The 26,190-nt window shown below is 32.5% G+C and overlaps 2 protein-coding genes and 1 long non-coding RNA gene across 8 annotated transcripts in view; 1 reads left to right on the top strand and 2 right to left on the bottom strand.

Annotated features, from left to right (window-relative positions):
* Positions 1 to 323: 323 nt before the first annotated feature.
* Positions 324 to 6,039, top strand: LOC133781342 (uncharacterized). The gene is made up of 2 exons (XR_009870063.1): positions 324 to 2,737; positions 3,856 to 6,039. It is a non-coding gene; the product is annotated as an uncharacterized LOC133781342 (long non-coding RNA).
* A 6,909-nt stretch (positions 6,040 to 12,948) lies between these two features.
* On the bottom strand, positions 12,949 to 14,531 carry LOC133783679 (cyclin-dependent kinase E-1-like). Of its 6 annotated transcripts, none has more exons than XM_062223333.1 (4): positions 13,969 to 14,531; positions 13,642 to 13,702; positions 13,263 to 13,357; positions 12,949 to 13,029 (listed from the first exon to the last, which is right to left on the bottom strand). In XM_062223333.1, the coding sequence occupies exons 1-4, from the start codon at positions 14,032 to 14,034 to the stop codon at positions 13,015 to 13,017; spliced, it is 237 nt and encodes a 78-aa protein (XP_062079317.1). In that variant the 5' UTR covers positions 14,035 to 14,531; the 3' UTR covers positions 12,949 to 13,014. The 6 variants fall into 6 exon arrangements, 5 of the variants coding, with proteins under 5 accessions (XP_062079317.1, XP_062079316.1, XP_062079313.1 ...); XM_062223332.1 differs by having other exon boundaries at positions 13,633 to 13,702; positions 13,969 to 14,374; XM_062223329.1 differs by having other exon boundaries at positions 12,955 to 13,029; positions 13,215 to 13,357; positions 13,633 to 13,702; positions 13,969 to 14,373.
* A 2,081-nt stretch (positions 14,532 to 16,612) lies between these two features.
* Positions 16,613 to 26,190, bottom strand: part of LOC133783591 (uncharacterized) — a 40,594-nt gene continuing 31,016 nt past the window's right edge. Inside the window, exons 22-34 of the mRNA XM_062223242.1 lie at positions 22,444 to 22,656; positions 22,126 to 22,371; positions 21,887 to 22,036; positions 21,512 to 21,715; positions 21,144 to 21,434; positions 20,827 to 21,042; positions 20,499 to 20,732; positions 18,308 to 18,526; positions 18,021 to 18,233; positions 17,690 to 17,938; positions 17,344 to 17,559; positions 17,016 to 17,249; positions 16,613 to 16,929 (exon numbers count right to left, since the gene is read on the bottom strand). Coding sequence (XP_062079226.1) covers positions 16,915 to 16,929; positions 17,016 to 17,249; positions 17,344 to 17,559; positions 17,690 to 17,938; positions 18,021 to 18,233; positions 18,308 to 18,526; positions 20,499 to 20,732; positions 20,827 to 21,042; positions 21,144 to 21,434; positions 21,512 to 21,715; positions 21,887 to 22,036; positions 22,126 to 22,371; positions 22,444 to 22,656 — 2,700 coding nt within the window. The 3' untranslated portion in view covers positions 16,613 to 16,914. The remainder of the gene's footprint in view (positions 16,930 to 17,015; positions 17,250 to 17,343; positions 17,560 to 17,689; positions 17,939 to 18,020; positions 18,234 to 18,307; positions 18,527 to 20,498; positions 20,733 to 20,826; positions 21,043 to 21,143; positions 21,435 to 21,511; positions 21,716 to 21,886; positions 22,037 to 22,125; positions 22,372 to 22,443; positions 22,657 to 26,190) is intronic.

Raw genomic sequence — 26,190 nt, 5'->3', positions numbered from 1 at the left:
TAACAACTCTATTTTTTGTATTTGTTCTTTTAAATAATTGTTATAGATATAGGTAGTCTTGAAAAAGTTTCTCAGTAGTTTAGCTTTTTGTAGTGTCTTTCATTCCTAATTGATTGCTAACTGTTTGATAAAATACTTTCTGTTTTACAGTCTTTCACAGTTGCTTACAATGTGTTTGATGAAATGCCTCTTCTAAGTTTCTGCTTTTTTTAAAAAAAAAAAAATTCTAGTTTTATCTTGTAAAAATGATTACAATTCTAATTTTATTAAAGTTTCTAAACACTTCATGATGATTTTAGTTATAAGGAAGATTTTTTTTTTGTACATTCTGATCCTAATTGTCACATTCACATACTATGTTCATATAAAAACTATATAGTATTGGCATTTCTTTGTCAAATGGCTTGATCTCTATTATGTGCCCGTAAGCATGGTAAGGATGGCTCCATTCTCTCTACTTGCCCCTTATAAAACTCTTTCCTAAAAGGTAAAGTGGCCATAACTTGGAAGCTTTAATGAATGGACACAATATAGTTAGTTATTTCCATTCTCAAGAGTTCACGTCAATCATTTATTTTAATTTTCTTCTTTTTTGTGTGTCTTTCTTGCTATGTTTACATGTTCACCACAAACAACTTTTGGACTTAGGTTTATAAATTAGAGTTGGAAAAGTTATTAGTGACATAAAATTCAATAGGTAAAATTTGTTGAAAGGACATAAAAGTTAATAGAGGCATTAATTAAATATATCATGTAATACATACGGTTTCTTTTACCATTAGTAAATTGCAGTAATTTATTTTAGGGAACAAGAACACAACACACCAAGATTTACTTAATTCGGTCAGATTGTATGTGGTATTTCCCTTTGCCTAATCCACTAATCTCACATAGTACAAGATGAACTAGGCTCTCATTACAATTATAAAACACTCAATGTCTTCCTAGTAGAAACCTTAATGTTCTCTCAACACTCTTGAAAACCAGTATTCGAACTCAAATATAGGTGTTTCTACTAATAAAATAATATCATTTCAATTACAAAGTGTATCTTTTTCTTATTTCAATTACTAAGTTATAATATTATAATTTTAGATTTTAATATAGGGTAATAATTTCAGATTATAATATAGGGTAATTATATAATTTAAAGTTTTAATATACAAATAAATATTGTTTTCCACTCAATTTTGATTTGTAAGTGAATCAATGTTTTGATGCTTCTCCTTTGGATGTCTTTCGAATTCACAAATTTATACAACACTAAGCTTTAGCTTTACTCAAAAAATGCTTATTAAGTGTTTGATGGAATGCTTCAGCGAAACATACGAGTAAATTGAATGATTTTTATGTTTTTTTTTAATCTCTTATGTTATGGGTTGTAGATTATTAATAGCTGGTATTGATAAGTCATGTGTTCTTCCCTTCGTTGATAGAGTCGGGTATTTTCATGAATTTTATCATTCATTTTTGTGTGTGGATTGTGAATCCTTACTTATTTTTTATGGTGTGGCTGTTTATCTTAGTCTTAGACTTAGTTAGTCACACAACTCCCTTGTGGCTATGGCCTTATATTTTGTGTTGAAAATAAGAAAGATTAAGATCAATTTTAGAGAGCTTTATCTTATAGGAAGATTGGAGTGGAACTTTTGATATGGCAAAAACAGTTTGATTTGGAATATCTCAATGGGATATGAACCTTAAATATTGTGTATGAAATATCATAAAGATGGTGTTGGAATAAATAAATATATATATATAATTTTGGTGGGGTCAAAGATATTTGTATTGATGGAAAAAAAACAGTTAAATCTCTGTTAGCTAATTCGAACGAAAAAGGAACCAACTTATTAGTATAGTTGAGTTATTTTGTAATGTTATATATATATGTACATATATATATATATCTATATTTACCATTGTGATCATACTATTCTAGACTTTCCATGTGCAGTGGACAGGCTATAGTTTACATAATTATTGGTGTAATTTCAATTTTATAGCTTTTCACATATTTTCTAGTTAATGATATATAAAGATTAATTCTATATTAGTGAATATTTTAAAGCTTTTCAAAAACACGTTTTATTTAGTTATGTTTCATATATTTATATAATTTTGGATGAGTTTATATGCGTTAATTAATTAGAACAGATAGTAACAATCGAAGCACAATAATTTTAAAAAAAAACGAAAGTCATGTATGGAAGGTGTTTGCCAAAATGCTTGAGAGAACCATGGTTACACAAGCAACTAAGATTGATGTAATTTTTCTCTACAATGTCGTTTTTGATGGGTTCTCTCAATTTTTCTAACTAGTGCTTGTAAATTGTTCAACTTTGTTTAGTGAGTTGGAAGGGTAAACTATTATTGTAGCTTCCTTATGTCTAGTGACACAGCTCCACGAGATTACTTTGCTACTTTCTGCCAATTGCAATGCTTCAATTTGTAAATTTGCTCCAACCATAAGTTGAGGTGTGTTTTCATTGAATTTTTTGTAAGCTAAATCTGGATTTGTCATCTTGTGTTTAATTCTCAGAATTTTGAAGGCTTCCAAATCCACGTCTAATTTTAAAACTTGAATATTTATATTTGAGCCTGGATTTGTCATCTTGTATATACACATACACATTTTAAACTAAATTTGTACAGAGAAAGACGGATTCTGAGGCTAAAGCTGCAGCAGGGGTATAGACAATGCTCGTGCTGTAACCAATCTGGTGACTGCTCGATAAAGGTGTGAATATCCAGACTGTAAATGGTTTGATTATGATATTAGATATATGTAGTATGTGTTAAACTTTATCCCAACCAGGGACAAACTTAGGACCATAATCCAGGGTGGGCAAACTATAATACTTTATTAGGAAATGCTACCAATTCATCTGCCAAAAGCAACAAATCCATTACAAAGTTTAAAGGCTCTGAAAAAAGTCTCCATAATGGAAAAAAAGATTGATATAGTAAAATAAGAATTGAGTATCTTATTCGAAGACTTTGACAAAACTTAAGAAATAGAAATACTTGATAAAGCTGATATTGACTTTTAAATAGGATAAATCAATTTCACAACTCATAACCTGGCAAAGTGGACACTTAGGTATAATATACAGGGTGAAGTATTGTTTTGGTTGTTGTATGAGTGTTTTGGTATAGCTGCAGTTGTAATTTTTGTTTTGCTCAAAAAGTTGTACTCACTTAATACATTGTATTTATTGTTCTGTTAGTGTAATATGCTTGGTCTGCATAATTTATTGATTAGTGCATTTTTTGTCACCGAGTATTGCTTTATACCACTGTTTTTTTTTTTTTTTTTTTTGTATCAATTGTTTTGTATATGTCATGCACTATCTATATTTATATAAAATTGAAATAGGGTAGGCAATAGACACTAAGTCTGTCTATATATACATATAAGATATATATATTTCAAAAAATTGGTTGAAAAGTGGTTGTTGTTCTGATTGTATTTTTGTAACCTTTGATTATGTTTACATGTTCAGCTTCAGTGGTAAAACTGCTAAAAAGTACTCAAAACAATGGACCTGTTTGGTTAGCCTTACTGGTTTTATTAGAGCAGAAAACATAGATTGATATGGATTCATATTATTGCTTAATTTTGTGGTTAAACGTGTACTGTGTAAAGCCCATTTTCTTCACTTTGTTTCATTTCGTTTCATTGATTTGTAATTTAGTTTTTTGAGAAGTTGATTGGTTTATTTGTACTCTTTCAAATTCATTTCATTGTATTCTTCTTTTGAGATTCTGCAACTTGCAACAATGATTAACATATTCTATTACACACCTATAATTAATGTTGGAGTTCTTCACTTATAGATTTTAATGTTTTTGCAGCAAGCACTTTTATTAACAGGTACGAAAATAGTCTTATTGATATAATTTATTTCTCTTGTTTTTGTTTTTATACATTTCTAAAAATGTAGAGCTAGCTAGATAGATAAGAGTTAATGAAAAGTATTGCCTCGCCCACATGAATAATTGTATCATTATGTAGTATAGCTAGAATTAGATATACATAGCCTTACTAGGACCTATGTATACCTACGAGCTCTGCATATATTTGCTTTGTCATCAAGTGATAGAAATATTGGATTATGAAATTTTACATAGTATATCTAGGAGTAGGAGTGGACCTAGGTAGAGTGTTTCAATTTCATTCATTTTAATATTATTAAAAAAATAGACATATAATTATAAACTATTTTTGTATATCTGTATATATATTTTTTTTTCAGGTGCTCCAATTCTACAATTGTCTCAACTTTCAACTATTTGGTTACCACTAAATCTTGATATCATTTAGGTCCTATATTTTTCATTATTTTACAATTTTGAATGATAAATGTATTACTTTAGTGGAGTTTGAATATCTTAGATATTCATCCGTAGTGAAGTAGGTTCTGGGAATTCTGTGTGCTGCGGTGATAACGGAAGATTTGAGAACTTGCATGTCTTAGTGAAGTAGGTTCTGAGAATTTTGTGTGCTGCGGTGACATATGGATGAAAACCTGTGTGATGTTTGATTTGTTTGACATGTTGGTATTTATTGTGAGAGATTATGGCTAGGCTAGTAAATTAGGGAATATGCTGTCTGATTTTTTATAGAATTTTTTGTACTTAGTTTTGTGTGGAAATATGAAAAAGATGATTGCCACAATGATAAATTTGTGATCCGAATATTTACCATTCGAGTTACTTTAAACATAATAATGAGTTACTCTATATGTAACCACCAAATTACTCTGAGTTACTCTAAATGTACTAACAAGGTTACTCTCTATATATACCAACTTAGTTATATTTTGTTATCAACAAGTGGGTTCAATATGTACCAACTAGGTTACTTTTTGTGTACTAATGAGTTACTCAAAATGTAATAGGTGGGTTACTCTTTTATTATGTAGCAATTGAGTTGTTATGTTCCAATACGAAAATCTTACATGTATTAGTCGAGTTACTCCTGTGTATCAACCGAGTTACTTTTTTACCAATAGAGTTACTCGAACAAGACTTATGCAATATTATTATAATGTTGTTCTCGTAACCAAAACCTATGTAGAGAATTACTAATGACTTTTAAAGTATCTTTTTGTTGTATGTTACTAATGAGTTTTTTGATGGAAATTAGAATCAAAACATGGCTCATAGGTTACCAACATGTACTTTAGTACATCAAACTAGGATACTAAGGGGTATCGTCATATTTTTTCAACAACCCAAAATTAATATCTTTTCGCCAAACCAAACTAGTGTAGTGAGTTTATTTTTATTAAATAAACCAGTGTGATGAGTTATAATGCTCATATGAACTAAAGATATTATTTTCCTTATTAATTAATAGTCAATAAGAATACCACACAAGCTAAGCTATTATTTAGATACGCTATTATTTTGATCGGTTAATTTATTACAAAATTTATTCATATTTAAATTTTAAGACTGATTTTTTAAAAATGTATGTATATGTATAAAGGCAAGACAACAAAGCTTTTTTAAATGAGCTAGTTGTGCATTGTAGTTGGATGAGTTAGTTTGTTAATTCCTTGTGGGGAGGGGCTTGGGCAGGGAGGGGATCGGCAGGGAAGGTGGCTGAGCTGGGCTCGGGGTTGGCTGGAGGTCGAAGGCGCAGGGAGGGGTTTAGGTTGGGCTGGGCTGGGCTTGGCTTGGGTCGACAGTGCAGGGAGGGGCTCAGCAGGGACGGTGGCTGGGCTGGGCTCGGGGCTGGCTGGTGGGGTTCTCAACTTCACGGCGGCGACACTATAGCTCACGGCGGCAGCAAGTATTTATTTTATTTCTTGATTTTTTTATGTTAAAATATGTTTCATTTGATTGTGTTGGATATGTTCAGATCTGATTTTGAGCCTAGACTAATAACGAATATCATCTTTAGTGTATTTTGCTTATGCTTTAATGGCTTTATACTTGTGTTTCACTATTGGTTTTTGGTGTATTTTGTGACTGGATTTTGGTGTGTTTATGGTTTATTTTGATGCTTCTTTAATGGATTAATATGGTAGATTTATGGTTTATTTTGTTGCTGATTTTAGTGTAGTTTGCTACTGTTTTGAAATACCTCTATGTACTGGATGAATAACATTTTATGAAATAGTACTATCTATACCTTCTATTATATATATTTATAATTGTTGTGCATGTCTACTTATTTATAAGTTTGAATTATAATTGTTGTCTGTTAGTCCTAAAAAGTCTTTTTTGTAAAAAAATTTTGCCATTTTTTTAGTATTTTCTTTTCAAAATTCTTTTGATACATATTCGACACTCAAATGGATATATATTTTTAAATCAAAATTAAAATTGTAGCTGTGTTTTTTTTTTAAAAAAAATTACTTTTAAGGGCATGCAAAGCGAGTCCTAAAAAATTACCCGCGAGTCCTAAAAAATCTGGTTGAGTGCCTTTAATTAAGTTTTTAGGACTCGCTTTGCGAGTCCTAAAAGAATGTTTTTAGGACTCGTAATGCGAGTCCTAAAAAATCTGGTTGAGTGCCTTTAATTAAGTTTTTAGGACTCATATTGGGAGTCCTAAAAACATCTTTTTAGGACTCACATTGGGAGTCCTAAAAATATCTTTTTAGGACTCCTAATGTGAGTCCTAAAAACTTAATTAAAGGCACTCAACCAGATTTTTTAGGACTCGCATTGCGAGTCCTAAAATCTTAATTAAAGGCACTCAACCAGATTTTTTAGGACTCGCACATATTTTTTAGGACTCGCATTGCGAGTCCTAAAAAACCTTAGTTTTTAAGGCTCTCAAATAGAGGACTCGCGTCCCGCGAGTCCTAAAAAATTTTTTAGGACTCGCAATGCTAGTCCTAAAAAACCATTTTTGTAGTAGTGTCAAATTGAACGTCATCATCGACAACAAATTCATCTGAACCTTCGCCAACCAAATCATCAACGTTGTGCACTTAGTTGCATTGATATCAACCCGATCATACTGAAGATTATCAAAAATTGGAAGTTCTACCCACAACTGAAATGAAGAAGAATTAACTTCTTGTAATATTGGTATATCATTTGTAGTCTCAGTATCATCAACATCAGAATTTGTGAAATCCCATACATTCCTTGGAATGTATTCATTAACGAGCCTCCAATCATCCCCATTTTTCACATCTCGAATATAATACACCAACTTCGCTTGAGATGCGAGAACGAAATGATCATCTTTATAACATTCTTCTTTCACATATACGCTCGTAAAATTGGATTCCACTTTAATTCTACTTGTATTGAACCATCTACACTTGAATAGGACAACACTGTAACCCATCAAGTAGGACAATTCAATTACTTCTTCCAAAACTCCATAGTAGTTCACTCCTTCCTCACTTGGCACCATTACACCGCAATTTTGTGTTTTAAGCTTCATATCACGACCACGAGTCACAAATTTCACACCATTCACTATCATCCCTGGATATGAATACACGGTGCCGCTTGATTTGTTTGCGAGAGCATACAATTCATTATTCACTTCAGTAGATGTTGACTCATGCAAACCGTTCACCTATCAACATTAATATTGAAAGTTAGTTTTGGATTGACTAAGTGGGGTTTCAGAAAAGAATTGACTAATATACATACTCTTTCTTTGAACCACTGAGGAAAATCAGTTTCTTGTTGAACTTCAAGATTCGAGCCCCCCGTCTTCTTAATTCATCCATATGCTCACTACAAATGAACAAAAAAACTATGATTTTGGCATTTACTCGGTATATAAACCAAACATCATTATTGAAAAAATACTAGAAAACACACCTAAGGTACTCCTTAATTTCGGCACAATTGTTCAAGATATACCACTCAGCCTTTTGCTTTAACTGCGGATTGAGGAGCATACTTGATTTCTTACCAAATGGACGACCAACAGCCTTATAAATAGAATATTCCCGATTTGGTTGGGATTCAACGCGATCGTCATTCCTCTCAGGTCGATTGAATCGAGTCTCAACCCCTCGCAGGTACATTGAGCAAAAGGTTAAAGCCTCGTTCACCACGTAAGCTTCTGCGATTGAACCTTCAGGACGTGCACAATTTCTTACATACTGTTTATAAACTCCCATCGAACGTTCAATGAGATACATCCACCTAAAGTGCATGGGACCGCCAAGAATTGCCTCTTTCGGAAGGTGCAAAACCAAATGCACCATAATGTCGAAAAATGCTGGAGGAAATATCATTTCCAACTTGCATAAAATGGTGATAATGTCTGTCTCCATCTTCTCAAGGTCTTTCACATTCAAAGTCCGTGCACAAAGTTTTTTGAAAAAACCGCACAACTCAATAATTGGCTTCCGAAATTCCGGAACCAAAAACGACCTAATTGCGGCAGGCAACAACTGTTGAAACAACACGTGGCAATCGTGTGATTTCAACTCAGTTATCTTGCCATCATTGACATTGACATTCTTCGAAAGGTTTGCAGCAAAACCGTCCGGGAATTCAACTGACTTCACAAATTCACAGAAAACTCGACGCTCCGGGACACTGAGGGTGTAACTGGCGTGCGGTTTCTTCCACTTGTTTCCCTATTTGCGGAGGAGGAGTTTTTCCCTAATTTTCATGTCTGCTAGATCAAGTCTTGCCTTGTCAGTGTCTTTAGATTTTCCCTCTAAGTTCAACAAAGTTCCCAAGACACTGTCGCAAACATTCTTCTCAATGTGCATTACGTCCAAATTATGACTCAACAATAACTCCTTCCAATAATCAAGCTCGAAAAATATGCTCTTCTTCGACCAATTAAGTTCAATCAGAGCCCTTTTGCGTTTCACACCACCAAATTCTTTGTGTTTCCCAGGATGTCTAATCAGCAAATTCTCTAATTGCTTCAACACATCATCACCGGAGTAATGTTTCGGTGGTGGCCTGAGTTCCTTGTTACCGTCAAATAGTGCTTGTTTGCTCCTCCATTCATGATCCATATCAAGAAATTTCCTATGGCCAATGTATGCAATTTTACTTCTAATCCCTACAGAGGGAGTTTCTTCATTGCATGTGGGACACGCCTTGTACCCTTTTGTGCTCCACCCAGACATCATAGCATAAGCTGGGTAGTCGTTAATGGTCCACAAGATTGCTGCACGCATATTGAACAAGGTACTATTGTATGCATCTCTTGTCTCGACACCATTCATCCATAACTCCTTCAACTCGTCAACCAAAGGTCTCATATAGACATCGATATATTTTCCAGGTGAAGAAGGACCTGGAATAAGAATAGACAACATTAATGACTGTGGTTTCATGCACTTCCACGGCGGCAAGTTGTATGGGACAAGTATCACAGGCCACATGCTGTAAGAGTTGCTCATGTTCCCAAAAGGATTGAAACCATCTGTAGCCAACCCAAGCCTAACATTTCGAGGTTCGGCTGCGAAAGATGGGTACAACTCATCAAGGTGCTTCCACGCCTTACTGTCAGCGGGGTGCCTCATCACACCATCTTCCCTTGGCCTTTTAGAATAGTGCCATCTCATATCCTCTGCAGTATATCTGGAACTGTACAGCCTTTTCAATCTCGGCGTCAACGGAAAGTACCGCATGACCTTATGGGCCACTTTCTTCCCGTTCCCACGATTATCTTGCCAGCGACACTCACCACAAACCGGACAGAATTCCAAATTCGCATTCTCCTTCCAAAACAGTGCACAGTCATGCTTGCAAGCATCGATGGACTCATATCCCAATCCAATACTCCGCAACTTTGCCTTCGCCTCATAGTTAGACTTAGGTAAAATTGTTCCGTCAGGCATAGTGTCGACTAACAATTCCAGCAAACCATCAAAGTAATGATTGCTGCACTTGTTAATTACTTTGAGATGCATCAGCTTCACCAAGAAGTTCAACGCGGAATACTTTCGGCAACCCGGGTACAGTTCACTTGACATCTCCTAAAATAAATTGTCATACTTGTTGCGATGTTGAGGATCATCTTGAGGAGGATCATTATAGTTTCCAGCGGGAACGTTATCTTCAGCGTAAACATCCTCCAGGATATCCGCTATCTCATCTCTTTCATGATCTCGTACCACAGCTGGTGGCGACGGCAGCGCCTCTCCATGGTAATGCCACACTTTGTAGGACTGTACGATGCCATTGTTGAATAAATGCATCGAAATTGCATTTATAGGCTGGAACTTAACATTCCCACATTTCTTGCACGGATAGCGAACCAAACCCCGATCGTTCAACTGATTTTTGGCGATATCGAAGAACTCCTTAACACCATTTCTATACTCCAGAGACCAACGATTCCTCGCACTCATCCAGCTCCTGTCGCTCGCCATCTATAAGCGAAATAATTAAGAAAATATTAATAATTGTCTTAAAATGAGGGAAATGATAGTCAAAGTATTTCATGACTGTTTGTCTCCCTAATTATCACTAACTGATAATAATATCCTATCCCTGGCAAAAATAATTATTTATAGAGATATTTGCGGCTAAATTACTCAAACTTACAACTTACTAACACTTACATGACACGTGACTCCACATGATTGGTACACATTATTATTTTAAATAATTTTTCATAAAAAAAATCATTTTATATTTTTATTTTTTAAAAAAAATCCAATTTATTGTTTTCCAATTTAAAGGTAACAAAAAATAATTTTTTTTTTCATTTTTTACAAAATAAAAACAAATTTGCTGCTTTTAATCAATTATTTAGGATTAAGTAAAAAAAATATTTAATCTTAAATTATTGCTTAGATTTTAAACAAAATTACTTAATCTTTAATTGCAAACAAGTAGACAAAATGATAAATAGGAAGATTTTAATAATAATAATAATAAATTAAAAAATTTGATGATATTAACAATATAAAATTAAATTTAAAAAAACATGTATTTTTCATACTTAATCTTAAGTTGAATTTTTGAATTTAAATTAAAAAAACATAAATTTTGAATTGTTTTTTTAAAAATGTAAATTTTACTTTTTTGTTAAATTAAAAATTATTTTAAGAATAATAACAATGTAGATCAATCATGTACTGTCACGTGTCCGTTGACTTAGTCTACTTTAACATTTACTTATTTATTACTTTTAATTTAAAATTAATTTAATTATACATTAATCTCCATTTTGTAATTTTTTATTAAATTCTTCAATTTGTATTGGATTATTTACTTAATCAATAATAATTTTATTATATTTATATTTTTAACTTTTTCAATTACAAAACATCTAATATTAATGTTAAAATTAATTATTAATTATTATGATTGGTAATTTTATTTTATTTAAATTATAGTTAAAAATTATTTTTCTGATGAATTTTTAATTATACTTAAATTTTTATTTAATTAATTATTAAACTTTTATTAATTTTACTAACTCCAACAAAATTTGGGCAGCATAACGACTATATTTCAAACTATCCCAAAAATTGAAAAACCTACAAATTAAACACATATATAACCAGAATATTCCCAGAGCAATATACAAAATATTCTCATAACATGCACAACATAAACCAAGATTAATAACATATATCAAATATTTTTATATCATTTTATATCAGTAACATCAAAATAATGTATTTAATAAATATTTATAAACAAATAATATTTAATATAAAAAATATAATATATATTTTTTAATATACATAATCTAATCTATTTTTTAATATACATATTAAGTATTAAAATTAAAAAATATACATACTCCAATCAAATTTTTTTAATAAATACTAAAATCGTATTTTATTTTTCATTATTAATCTCATTTTTATAAAACTACACATATTTATTTATTTTTTTAAAAGAAAAATATAACTATAATACCAAATATCACACACATACATTTATATTAATCAATTTTCTAAAAAAAATTAACATTAAATAAACATATATACACACACATTTACACATATACATAAACATATATATAAACACATTTACACATATACATAAACATATATCATATTCATATATATATAAATATATATATATTCAGATATATAAATATATACATATACTCGGATATAAAAACATATACATAATATATATAAATATATACATATATATATAAACTGATAAATATAAATATATATATATATAATCACATATATATAAGGAAATAAATATATATATAAACCGAAACATATATATAAACTAATTTTTTTAGTCTTATTTTACCGAGAGGAGCTACACACCTGTTTATATTAGGGAGAGAATAACAAAAAAAAATACAATTACAAAACAAAATATAGAGAAAAAAAATCCAAAAATGTTAAAAATACCGAATACTAGCCATGAGAGATAAGCTTCACTAACCTTGAGAGAGAAGCCACGGTGGGATTATGGCTCACGGTGGTCGGAGAGATTATCACAGAGGAGAGAGAGAGAGAGAAGCTTGGTTTCGAAACTGTAAAACTGAAATGGGGAAGAAGGAGGCTCGGGCGGCTGGGTATATCGTTATAACTTTTGCGGGCGCATTTCGTTGCGCCGGCAAAAGTCTAAAACTGCGCCGGCAAAAGTGTTTAAGTAAACCCTAAAATAAAACGACGTCGTTTTAATTATCTCGACTTTTGCCGGCGCGTTTTTGCACTTTTGCCGGCGCAACGAAACGCGCCGGCAAAAGTAAGCCCACGTACCTTATTTCAAACGTGTGAAAATTTAAAAACACGTTGACTTTTGCCGGCGCGTTAGGTGAAATGCGCTGGCAAAAGTTTGTATGTTTTATTTTGAAAAATCTGGCATTACTTTTGCCGGCGCAACCCTGAATTGCGCCGACAAAAGTCATCTTTACCGGCGTTAAATTGCGCCGGCAAAGGGTTTGATTTTTGCTGGCGCGCCGGTGAAAGTGATTTTTGCCGACGCAATTCCGAATTGCGCCGGCAAAGAACTGGTTTCTTGTAGTGTGACCTTTTGCGCCGGCAAAGAACTGGTTTCTTGTAGTGTGACCTTGAATATGCTGTAAATCATTTTGCCAATGGGGAAGATTTGCAAGTGTTGGCCACTTTTCTATAGTGGGATGACCTGATGAAATAACAATGAACAATAATGATCCCAAACATAAAGAAAAGAAATAAGAGAGTTTTATAGTAGAATGAAATAAGTACCTAAGACCTTGAATATCTTGTCAAGTTGAAAAAAAAAAAAAAGAAGCATGAGAGAACTAAATGAAAGCAAAAAGGTTTATAACAATCTCACAAGGGAATCACTTTATTAAAAAGTCAAAGCCGGTCAAGGACAGTGGGCGAAAGAAGGACCTGAAATGGATTTGGGGTAGCTTTGACTTCAGCTCCTTGAAACAGTGACTTCAAAGTCAAAAGCTCGGCAAAAATGCATCCAACAGCCCACATATCTAAATAAAGATATAACATTTAGTGCAGCAGTAGAAGCCCTTGTTTCTTTGATTATAATGCAACATACAAAAAATATCTATACATGTGCAAACGCACAAGCTGCGCATGGATGTATTTGTGTGTGTAGCTGATAAAGCTCAGCATAAACCAAAATGGTAAGACTAGAGCAAATAGCAACTATCTTTTCAGTCAATTTTGTATCCTGTACTGTGCAACACATGCTTGCTATATATGCCTGCCAATAATAAATATGAAATTTGGTGTTGAGGGGTACCAACAGTACTTGTATAATGTTTTGCCCCAAGGAGCAGCTCTGGTGCACGATACCAAATGGTTACCACAACCTGCAAGTATCACATAAACAAATATATAGATATATGTTTCATTTCCATTGATAAGATTATTGGAACGCAGAATAAAATCTTATCAACTAAAATTCCCATTCCCCATATATTCCGGGAAAATTAAATGTCCCAAAAGACAAAATCTGATTCAACCGTTGGACCCAAATGCAAAAAATACTTCAAACACAAAACCCATATGGATAGGAAAGGAGAAAGAGATTATTAAATAAATGGAAATAAATAATACATGAGCTAAAATAACAAACCTTTCCACCGAGAAAGATCCTCTCCATATCAACCGAAACGAAATCGTTAGATTCAGCCATGGCCATAGCTCTCGTGTCGGTCAAAGTCCCGAAGCCAAACAACCCTCTGCCTAGCCCCTGCGACGTCGAGCCCAGACCCGAGACCTCCCCACCCGCCGTCGAGCCCAGCCCCCGAGCCACCTGTCGTTGCTGTCGAGCCCAGCCCCGAGCCACCAGTCGTTGCAGTCGAGCCCAGCCCCGAGCCCCCTGCCGCCGAACAGCCTGACCATGACCCCTTTGCCACCGTCGACCACCATTCCCCGAGCCCCTATCGTCGTCGTTCGGGCCTAGCAGAAAGAATGCGATAAAGAGAGGGAGAAAGGAAAGTATAGGGATCGGGTGGGAGAAAGGGTTTCTTTCTTCTATATTTAATTTTATTTTACATGTGAAATTTTTTTAGAGAGTATATATTATTTAGCGGGAGTCCTAAAGGTACCGCCTTTTTTTTTCATTTGGTTACCATCCTTACTATAACTCTTTTTAAATAGTCTTATCTTCTTGTGTTATGGTAATAGGTTTTTGGTGTAGTGATACTTAGTCTTCTTTAACGTCAATTCGGTCAATGGTGTGGCTATCCTGGAGAACCCCTCGACGAACCGCCAGTAGTATCCTGTCAATCCCAAAAAGCTCCTAACTTTTGGTACACTGCACGACCTAGGCCAATCTCTTACTGCCTCAATCTTGCTTGGGTCAACCAGAATCCCCTCCTTATTGGAAATATGACCTAGAAATGTTACCTGTGGTTGCCAAAACTCATACTTACTGAACTTAGCATACAACCTATGCTCCCTCAACCGTTGTAATACCAAGCGTAAATGTTGCTCGTGCTCCGTCTCTGACTGGGAGTACACTAGTATGTCATCAATGAACACAATTACAAACTTATCCAAATATTCTACCGTCCCGCCATGGAGTTCATCTTTCAAAGAAGCAGTCTCCCCAGACTCATGAAGAGGAAGATGCAATGAGAAAAGTTCCTTACGCATCTGCAGTTGGAAGTCTGATGTATGCCATGTTGCGTACTAGACCAGATATCTGCTATGAAGTGGGAGTAGTGAGCAGGTATCAGTCAAACCTAGGACCGAAACATTGGATAGCAGTTAAGCATATCCTAACGTATTTGAGACGGACTAGGGATTATATGTTAGTCTACAAGGGTGGTGTTCTGAACCCTGTAGGCTACACCGATTCAGATTTTCAGACTGATGTCGATGACAGAAAGTCTACTTCTGGAATGGTGTTTACTCTTGGGGATGGAGCTGTGATTTGGAGAAGTGTAAAGCAGTCTGCAATCTCAGATTCCACCATGGAGGCTGAGTACATATTTGCGTCAGAAGCAGCTAAGGAAATAATCTGGCTTGAGAAACACTGAGAGCCTTATCGGTAGGCCTTAAAGTGAAGCCCTTATAGAAAAATTGTCCTCTATATATATAGTGGGATAATTATATTATAGTACATATATAGTGTGGCGTTTTAGCGGGATGGAATTAATAGAAATAGTAATGAGAATAGTAATGACTTTTTCTAAGAGATCATCAATGACTTAGTCTGTTAAAAAAATGTTCAAGTCAATTAAACTTGTAATATAATTTAGTATGCTAAAATATTATGAATTTATAAACTGGTACTCTCCAATATAGAATTGTCTTTCTCATATGTTAAATTTGACATATGATAAACTTCATGGTAAATTAGGCATAAGGTAAATTTCACTTTTGATTCTTATTGGTTATTGTCTAATGTAACTTGTTGACGCCGTTTTTTGTTAACAGTGAAAGAAGAGCACGTAAACAATAAGCAGTAATGGCCAATAAAAATACGATAATACAAAACACGAATTTTTACATGGTTCAGCAGTTAAATCTGCCTAGTCCACGAGTCTTTGTTATTAAACTCAAGATGTTATCTGAAAATTCTTCAAAGATGAATTCTTCAGAGTTTTCTCTCAAGATCACAAAAATTCCGTCATTTACAATGGTGCATATCTTCTCTATTTATAGATAAGATTTCTGAATACTATCCCACAAATTTTGGGTAGTTACTCTTTTTATACAAATAAATTAAATGGCCTTAAATGCCTGTAATCCGATATAAAAGGAAACGTCCTCTGAAGACCAGTGGACGTATAACTGATCAAATAATATCACATGATTATAGGGGATTTACAGTAATAAATGTAGACCACGTCTCTTATAGACAACTCATTAGGATATTCAAGATTATTATCCTATATCACCAAGGCCCTATTCTCCCAGGTCTCCTATTGACTCTTCGAGCTAATAACATCTCCCGAGGCCACATGACTTCGAGATCGTGGGTGCGTCAGGCTCGGAGCCCATGATCCGAGGTCATCCCCTGAGAACAGATGCACCTCGGAGCCTACCTTTCGAGATCGTGGGGATTTCGAGGCCACCATCTTCGAACTCATCTCAGCTTTGCGGGCTCGATGTTTAGTTTTGGAACATACTCCAGACTTTGCGAGTTCATTTATTATGCATCCAGCTTTCGAGGTTACACTTTTCATGGCTCGAAATCTGGGTATAACATAACTATTGCAACTTTTTAATTTCAAATTGTTTAAATATTAAAAGTAGACTTTTACAACTAGAACACACAAGGTAATATATTATTCACAGCCAAAACAAAACTTAATATATTACAACTGGTTGGCTGACCGAGTGAGCTAAAGCTCAGAGTCATCAACTTATTATTAGTTCAGATACACTCAAAACACATAATAAAGGTAAAGACTTTTGACTTAGGATATGATCATATAAACCATCCATATCCTATCTTATTACAAAGATGTAAATAAGGATCCAAATCCAACGAAAACATGTGATAAACGTACCCCCACGAAGAATGCACATCAAAATGTGCAATTCTACTTTTCCTCAGCCAGGTCCATTATGCAGCCTTTACCTATTAAACAACATCCAAAAAATTTATTCAGATAAAAACGTTCAAACAAAGAACATTGGCATAACTAAATTAACTAGAGAGTTTACCGGTTTGACATAGATGCCAATTGAATCAATGTAGTGGCCTGATTTTCCATGGAACCCAACAACGACGCCACCTTGAATTGGGTTTGAGAAAATAGTGCCTGTTTCTTTTCCGAATGGTCCATATGTATCAACATTTGTTATAAATGATAATGATGTGATCACAGTTAATCCACGATAAATTCCATATGTCCCACTTATGGATGTCAAAAACTTCGAACGCCCATCAAACTCAATCTACAATAAAACAAAACACATAATGAATCATTTCATTTCGTCGTTGTATCTCATCAATATTGATCAACCCATAATTATTGCCATATATGCTTACTATTTTTTCCACACCAATATCGTTAGGATTCTTGCCACCAAATTTTCCATAGACGCGGCCATTGCCGTCCAAGAAAGTGAGAGACGTGATATTGGAATCATCATGGCCGACAGATATCTGTTTTATCCAACTCCCACTTCCCACCTTGAAACTAATTGGGCTATCTCCACCCAAACCTCCCCATATCCCAAATGAAATGATTCCATCTGGATTTACCTGCAGTCAAAAACCAACAGCCAGTTAGTTATTACTGTTTTTACGTTTTGTGAAGTTCTTGTTTCTTTCATTCTTGAGTAGTATAGATATAAAACATATCAATAATCTTGTTTTATGTATGGTGACTTACTGGTTTTACATATATACCAATAGCATCAAGGTAGTGGCTAGAGCGTCCATGAAATCCAACTACGGCACTGTCTGCAATGGGGATGGTGAAAGGCTTACCAGAAGTAGTACTACTTGTTCCGAATGGTCCATGTGTGGTGAGATTTGTGTTGAAAAATAGTGAAATGATAACATCAGATACACCTTTGTAGTGACCATACGTTCCACTTATGGATTTCAAATACTCCGAAGGCCAGTTGATAGTAAGCTTCTACACCACACAACACAATTATAAAATGAGTAATCAAGTAGCTGTTTCACTGTGCAGATCATACAATTATAAAACAAGTTACCTTTTTCTCTACCCCTTTTTCCGAAGCATCATGGTTTCCGCCGCCGAATGTCCTAGAGATATAGCCACGTGCGTCTTTGAAGGAAATGGACTTGATATTACCACCTTCATGGATCGTTATCTCAGTTATTCCAGAGGTGGGTTTGTAGTTCCAAGGCTCACCAGCCGAACGACTCCCCCATGGTCCAACCGAAATGACTCCTGTTGAGGACCCCTGATAGATCAGCATGAACATGTGAGACAATTCATTGTGCAGATCATAGTACAATTATAAAACACGTTACGTACCTTTTTGTCTTCACCCGTTTCCGAAACATCATAAGGGCTCCCGCCACCGAATGTCCTAGAGACATCATCAGCTGCGTCTTTGAAGGAAATGGAGTTGATATTACCAGCTTCATGGATGGTTATCTCGCGTATTCCAGAGCTGGGTTTGTAGCTCCAGGGCTCGCCGCCTGAGCTACTCCCCCATGGTCCCAAAGAAATGGCTCCTCCTGAGGAGGACGCCTGATCGATCAGCATAAACATGTGAGACAACATTCGTATCATGTAATAATAATGCGTACGTAGCCAAAACTACAATATTTGAAACACATAATGGGGTCTCTTTCTACACTTGAAAGATGCTTTCATTACTTTTTTTTCTTTTAATTTAAGTTTCTTTAAGTAATAATATTTTTAATTCAATTATATTTCTAAAATAAAATATTTATTTTAGTGGTAACTAGCAGTCCAATTTTTTTTTAATCTATAGTGGGGATTTGACATATGAAATTTAATTTAAAAAATCCATTGTACATATGTTTTATTTAGAAAATTAATTATTTATTTTTGTTAAGTTTTTATAATTGTTATATAAAATTTTAAATAAATAAATAATATTATATATAAATGAATGACATAAATATATTAAAAGAAAAATTAAACTTGTTTATGGTATAAAGCATTGTTTAATACGTTGATTAACCTTTTAGATCACAAATAATTACCATATTTAAGGTATAAATATTTATGATATTATTTAAATCACGCCTCAATTATTGGAGAATAAACTTCTTTATTCTTGATAGATAATAAATGATATTATAATTTCTTATTTAGTTATATAGTCATACTATTTATGTACACTCAACATTTATATATAATATATTTATTTTGTATTATATAATATTGTCATAATAATATTTAATAATATGTAAATTTATATTAATATAATATTTTAATATCCAATTTTGTATTAAATATTATTATAAAAAATAAATATGTGTTTTTTTAAGATTTTTTTTAACTACAATGCACATATGTTAGTTTTAAATTTAGTTTATTTTATATGAATAATTAAGTTTTCTTTTAGCAAAAATAAAATAAAAATCCAAAGACATGTAGACATCTTGTTTTTTTTTTTTTTAAATAAGAGTAATTCTAGGATTTTAAAGACTTAAAAATCCCCCTTAAAAAAGCCACATATATTTTCAGCAAAAAAAGGAAAATTATATTAAAGATGAGATACTTCTATAATTTATTTTTCACACGTACCATACATTGATTATTTTTTAAAATATCCATTAATTTTGTAACATTATTTTTTAATGGATGAATTTGTTTTTTAAAATGGCCATAGAGTTGAAGTGTGCAATTGGCTGATCCACATCTTCTATAATAATCGAATACTATATCTGCTCCAACTCTCATCTATATCTGCTTGATACAGTTCAATTATTTAAATATTATATTATTATTAGGTGTATGTTTTCATTCTTCGTTTATCATATTTATCAATTATTTATAAATATAGGACAATTACTGTAAACAATGAATATAAAGAAATAATAAAGAAAAGATATAAGTTGCATATAAAGATAAAGTGATAATTCTGCATCAAAAAATAAAATCCAAAATAATAAAGAAAGATATAATTAGAATATTACAAAAATAAAGCGACTTACAATCCTGATTTGTTATTTTATTTTTGGGAATTTACTCATTTGATACTTTTGTTTCTGCAAATTATTATTCTGGTACTATCTGTTTTCAATAATGCTTATATGACACTTCGTATTTTGAAAACATAGATATTTGATATCTTAATTAATAAAAACTTGTCAATATCACCAAACTGTCAAAAAGTTATATATAATTTGTAGCTCGTATGATTGAGAGTAATTTGATTAAACAGTAAAATTTTATTTGGCCAATGTATTAAATATATACGATTTCAAAATGCAGAACACCAAATGAACATTATTTGTAAACATAGAGTACCAAGATGATACTAAAAATACATACTAAAAATACATAGTACCTTTTATTTATTTTTTTCCGCTCAATCTATAGATAGTAGGTCATTTTCTATATATTCCAAAGTAGAGGTATTAAAGAGAAAAATCTCATAAATATATATAATAATAACACATCTACTAAATTTATTTCTGACTACTAAAGTCAAAGTAAATAAATTAATTAGAGAGAGTTTAATTACCGGTTTGACATAGATGCCAATTGAATCAATATAGTGGCCTGATTTTCCATGGAATCCAAGAACGACGCCACCTTGAATTGGGTTTGAGAAAGCATGGCCTGTTTCTTTTCCGAATGGTCCATATGTATTAAGATTTGTTATAAACGATAGTGATGTGATCACAGTTAATCCACGATAACTTCCATATGTCCCACTTATAGATGTCAAAAACTCCGAACGCCCATCAAACTCAATCTACAATAATAATACAAATTAAGTAATGAATAATTTCATTTCGTTGTTGTTTCTCATCAATTTTCAACCCATAAATATGGCCATATATCCTTACTGTTTTTTCTACACCAAAATCGTTAGGATTCTTGCCACCAAATTTTCCATAGACGCGGCCAATGCCGTCCAAGAAAGTGAGAGACTTGATATTGTAATCATCATGGCCGACAGATATCTGTTTTATCCAACTGCTACTTCCAACCCTGCAATTAATTGGGCTATCTCCACCCAAACCTCCCCATATCCCAAATGAAATGATTCCTTCTGTATTTACCTGCAACCAAAAACCAATACCTAGTTAATCTTACAGGTACTATGTCCAGTTAGTTATTACTGTTATTACAAGTTGTTATCTGAATCCCTTACACTACTTACTGGTTTGACATAAATACCAAGAGCATCAAGGTAGCGGCCAGAGCGTCCATGAAATCCAACTACGGCACTGTCTGTGATGGGGGAGCTGAAAGGCTTACCAGAAGTAGTTCTACTTGTTCCGAATGGTCCATGTGTGGTCAGATTTGTGTGAAAAGATAGTGAAGTGATAACATCAGATACACCATTGTAGTCACCATACGTTCCACTTATGGATTTCAAGTGCTCTGAAGGCCAATTGACAGTAACCTTTTTCTCTTCGCCCCTTTCCGAAGTGATTTCTCTTGAGGACCCCTGATCGATCGATCAGCATGAACATGTGAGACAATCATATATATCATACAATTATTATTATAAAAGAAGTTACGTACCTTTGTCTCTTGACCGGTTTCCGAAGCATCAGCTGGTCTCCCGCCACCGAATGTGCCAGAGATAAAGCCACCTGCGTCTTTGAAGGAAATGTAGTTGACATTACCACCTTCATTGATGGTTATCTCACTTTGTCCAGAGCTGCGTTTGTAGCTCCAAGGCACGCCGCCTGAAATGACTCCTCCTGAGGACCCCTGATGATCCATCTGCATAAACATGTGATGACACAATCATTCCTATCATATAATAATGCCTACGTAGCCAAAACTGCAATACTTAAAACACTATTAATTAAAGACACGTAGTGTTGAAATAAAAAACACAACCAAAGTAATTAATAATTTCATTTCGTTGTTGAAGCTGATCAAAATGCTTACTATATTTTGTACACTGCCACCAAATTTTCCATGGGCGAGGTCGTTGTGGACAGTTATCCAGCTACTATTTCCCACCGCCGTGAAACTCATTGGGTTATCTCCACCCAAACCTCCCGATTTCCCAAATGAAATGCTTCCATCTGGATTTACCTGCAACCAAAAACCAATATATATCGCCATGCATATATATATATATATGAATAATACAGGCACTTTCATTTAACGTTCAAGTGACTTACTGGTTTTACATAAACACCAATAGCATCAAGGTAGTAGCAAGCGCGTCCATGAAATCCAACTACGACACTGTCTGTGATGGGGACGCTGAAAGGCTTACCAGAACTAGTACTTCTGGTTCCGAAAGGTCCATGTGTGGTGAGATTTGTGTTGAAAGAAAGTGAAATGATAACATCAGATACACCTTTGTAGTCACCATACGTTCCACTTATGGATTTCAAGTACTCCGAAGGGACATTGATAGTGACCTTGTACACAACACAGCACAACACATATATTTAGGTGAGAAAAAATGAGTAACCAATTATAAAACAAGTTACCTTTTTCTCTACACCCCTCTCGGAAGCATCAGGGCTCCCGCCACCGAATGTCCCAGAGAAAAGGCCAGCTGCGTCTTTGAAGGAAATGGACTTGATAATACCAGCTTCATGGATGGTTATCTCAGTTATTCCAGAGCTGGGTTTGTAGCTCCAAGGCACGCCGCCTGAGCGACTCCCCCATGCTCCCAACGAAATGACTCCTTCTGAGGACCCCTGATGATCGATCAGCATAAACGAGAATAAACATATGAGAAAGTCATTCGTATCATGTAATAATGCGTAGCCAAAACTACAATGTCATACCATTTGCTTCGATAGATTTGTTGAATGTTGTTGATGACAGAAATCTCCGTTATACAATTGGCTGTGAGATTTGAAAATGGCAAAGGTACGTGTTAATTTATAAAGAGAAGAATATGAGGTGAAAGAACATTGAATGTTAGGTGTAATAATTCAAACATGAAACTTCGAATATGATGTGGTCATTGCTTTGTTTTACATGCATGTTGGAGTCTTGTTGATTATAAATTTTTTTTTCATCTGTGAAGTTAATGAAAACCAATAAAATTAGAACAAGTGATCGTTCAAAAATGTCAGTTGTGAAAAAAAGACATATAACAAGAGGCTTTCGTGATATGTTAACATGGAGCGCACCTTACCTAATTTTTTTTGTTGTTGTAAAAGCTAAAACGGTTTTTTGAAAACAACATGGGCTGTTTGGCCTTGTTTTTGTAAAATAGATTTTAAAAATAAAGTTACAAAAAATAGGAAGTTTTGAAAACAACAAAAAATTATTGTTGTTTTCAAAAAAAAATTTCTCTATTTTTTTTGTTCCCCTACTAATATAATTTATTGTCACATCATTTTTTCCTTCATTAGTTTTTCTATCTTCACTTTCTCTCTCATCACTTTCTATGTCTTTATTTTTACTCTCCTTACATTTTCTCGCTATTTTCTCTCTTCTCACTTTTATCTTTTCATTTTCTCTTTCATCATTTTCTATTTCCTTATTTTGTCTTGCATCACTTATTATGTTATAATTTTCTCTTTCATCACTTACTATATCCTCACTTTTTCTCTCATAACTTAATATATTATCATTTTCTCTCTCACCATTTACTCTTTCATCATTTTTTCTCTACTCACTTCTCTCTCTTCACTTTCTTTCTCATCACATTCTCTCTCATTTTTTCTTGGATCAATTTATCTCTTCTCAATTTCTATTTCTTTAAATTTTCTCTCCTTACTTTCTCACTCCTTATTTTTCATCATTTTTTATTTCAAACTGTTTTATCTCATTGTTTATTACAAACTTTTAAATGATTTTTCTCATTGTAAATATATTTGTTAATTTTTTATTTAATATTTTAAAAAAATAAAACTAAAAAATGATTTTTAGAAAACATTAACTAAACACATCTTATTTTTTAAAAACTACAAAAATTGTTTTCTATTCTCATTTCTGAGAACACGATTTTGAAAACAAAAAACAATGCCAAAAACTACAAGTTAACAGCTTATTTTTAAAAAAAAAAAAAATTGAACAACTCATCTTTATGAAGTGGAAATCGCCAGTCCATTTTGTCTTGTCTCCTGCCGACTCCCCAAGAGAGACATGTGAGAGAGTTAGAGGCTCTTTAATTTCTTAACTAAAAAAGTATATTTTGTTATTAAAATTAAAAATTATTTTTTGAAAAAAAATAAGGGTTTGATATTGTTTTCAAAAAATAGTTTTTTAAAACAAAGTTACAAAAAAACAAAAAAAATTGAGAACAACAAATATTGGGTCTGTTTGACATTGTTTTCTATTTTTTGTTTTTAAAATTGTGTTTTCGAAAATGAGATTTTTTTTTTTTGTAGTTTTAAGAAAACAACATGTGTTTGGCTAATGTTTTATAAAAATGATTTTTTAGTTTTATTTTTTTTAAAAATCTTAAATAAAAAATAATAAATATTTACAAAGAGAAAAATCTATTAAAAATTTGTAATAAATAATGAGATAAAGTAACGTAAAAGAAAAAATGATAAAAAATAAGGAGAGAAATTTTGAGGAAGAAAAATTGAGAAGAGAGAGATTGATGTAAGAAAAAAAATGAGAAATAAAGTGATAAGAGAGAAAATGGCGAGAGAGAAAATAAGGAGAGAGAAAATGAGGATATAGGAAGTGATGAGAGAGTTAATAATGAGATAATAAGTGATGGGAGATAAAATAATGAGATAATAAGTGATGATAGAGAATAAAGATATCAAAAGTGATGAGAGAGAAAGTGATTTGAGATAATAATAATTAAAAATGTTGTGTGAGAAAAAAATTGACAAAACAAAAATTTCAGAACAACTAAAAACAATTTTTTGTTGTTCTCAATAATTTTTGTAACTTTGTTTTTAAAAATTGTTTTATAAAAACAATGTCAAACGCCTCTATTTGTTAATAGTTTTTAGGTTTAAAAACAAAAAATAATTTTTTAGTTAATGAGTCAAACACCTTCATTGTTTCTATTATTCTCAATTTTTTTTGTTCATTTTTTTTCTCACATTACTTTCTCTCTCTCATCATTTTCTATTTTCTTATTTTCCCTCTCATCACTTATTATCTCATCATTTTCTCTCCATCACTTTTTTTAAATTTTCTCTCCTTACTTTCTCATTTTTTACTTCTCTCTCATTATATTTGTTACAAACTTTTAAAAGAATTTTCTATTTGTAAATATATTTATTAGATTTTTATTTCAGATTAAAAAAAAACACTAAAAAACAATACCAAACAAACTCTTAATTTGTTGGACTATTTGTTGCTGGTTGTTGTACGTTATTTTATTTCATTATTTGTTACAGGTTACTGGACACGTGGCTAATTTTTTTATGCATGTAGAAAACAATTTGTTTGAACATAGTTTTCAGTACAGTAAATTATTCGAAATTTCTTGAAAATTTACAGAATTCTCTAAATAACTATAATATGCACGGTCATAAAAAAAATCGCACCGAATACTATTCACAAGCTTGGAAACACAAAAAATATTCACCATAGAATTATATATATTTATATAAATCCAACCACTTGCACACTCCAACTATATGTGGCCCTGTTTTTAAAAAAAAATCATCTATGGTATTAAAAATAATGATAAAGAAATTAATAGACAAAAAATAAAAGAAATTAATGGTTGTACGTTTTAAAAAATAAATAAAAGTATATCATCTATACGTATTTATATAATTTCTCTTTTCTTGCTGAAAATATATGTCGATTTTTTAAGTTTTTTTTTTAAACTAAAAAGCACGTGTTTGTTTTTAATTTAGTTTATATTATCCGAATAATGAATGTTTCTTTTAGATAAAAAAAAGCCTCAATTAATTGATAAAATCATCAATTAGAATTATCAAAATTGACCAGGTCAATTTTGGATAATTTCACAGAGTTGTGTAATTTTGAGAAGAAAAGAAAAATTATGGCAGATTTATTAATTAAGATAAATTGGTATCTAAATTAATAATAAGTTTAAATCAATGTTCAAATTATAAATTATTAATTTGATAAAGGATTTAAATAATTATTTAATTAATTAAATCAATAGAAAATAATACAAGCCTTGATTTTAAGTTCAATGAGCTTATAATTAAATGAGAAATTTCACGGGCCTATATTCCATGATAATTTCGACCTAGGGCTTCAAAATAACAATTATTTTATTGATTTTTTATTTAAATTAAATGGCCTAATTAAGTCTATAAAAAAAGTGCTTA

This window comes from Humulus lupulus, chromosome 6 (genome assembly GCF_963169125.1).
Source record: "Humulus lupulus chromosome 6, drHumLupu1.1, whole genome shotgun sequence".
Lineage (NCBI taxonomy): Eukaryota > Viridiplantae > Streptophyta > Magnoliopsida > Rosales > Cannabaceae > Humulus > Humulus lupulus.
The sequence above is the reverse complement of the archived record's forward strand: the minus strand, read 5'-3'. Positions and strand labels throughout refer to the sequence as shown.

Bases quoted from the DNA above. Each gene is read 5' to 3' on its own strand.
- LOC133783679 (XM_062223329.1), bottom strand. From the start codon at position 14,034: ATGGCCATGGCTGAATCTAACGATTTCGTTTCGGTTGATATGGAGAGG. The intron at 13,703-13,968 runs GTTTGTTATTTT...TGATACTTGCAG, and splicing joins GGATCTTTCTCGGTGGAAAG to GTTGTGGTAACCATTTGGTA. The intron at 13,358-13,632 runs GTACCCCTCAAC...ATCTTTATTTAG, and splicing joins ACATTATACAAGTACTGTTG to ATATGTGGGCTGTTGGATGC.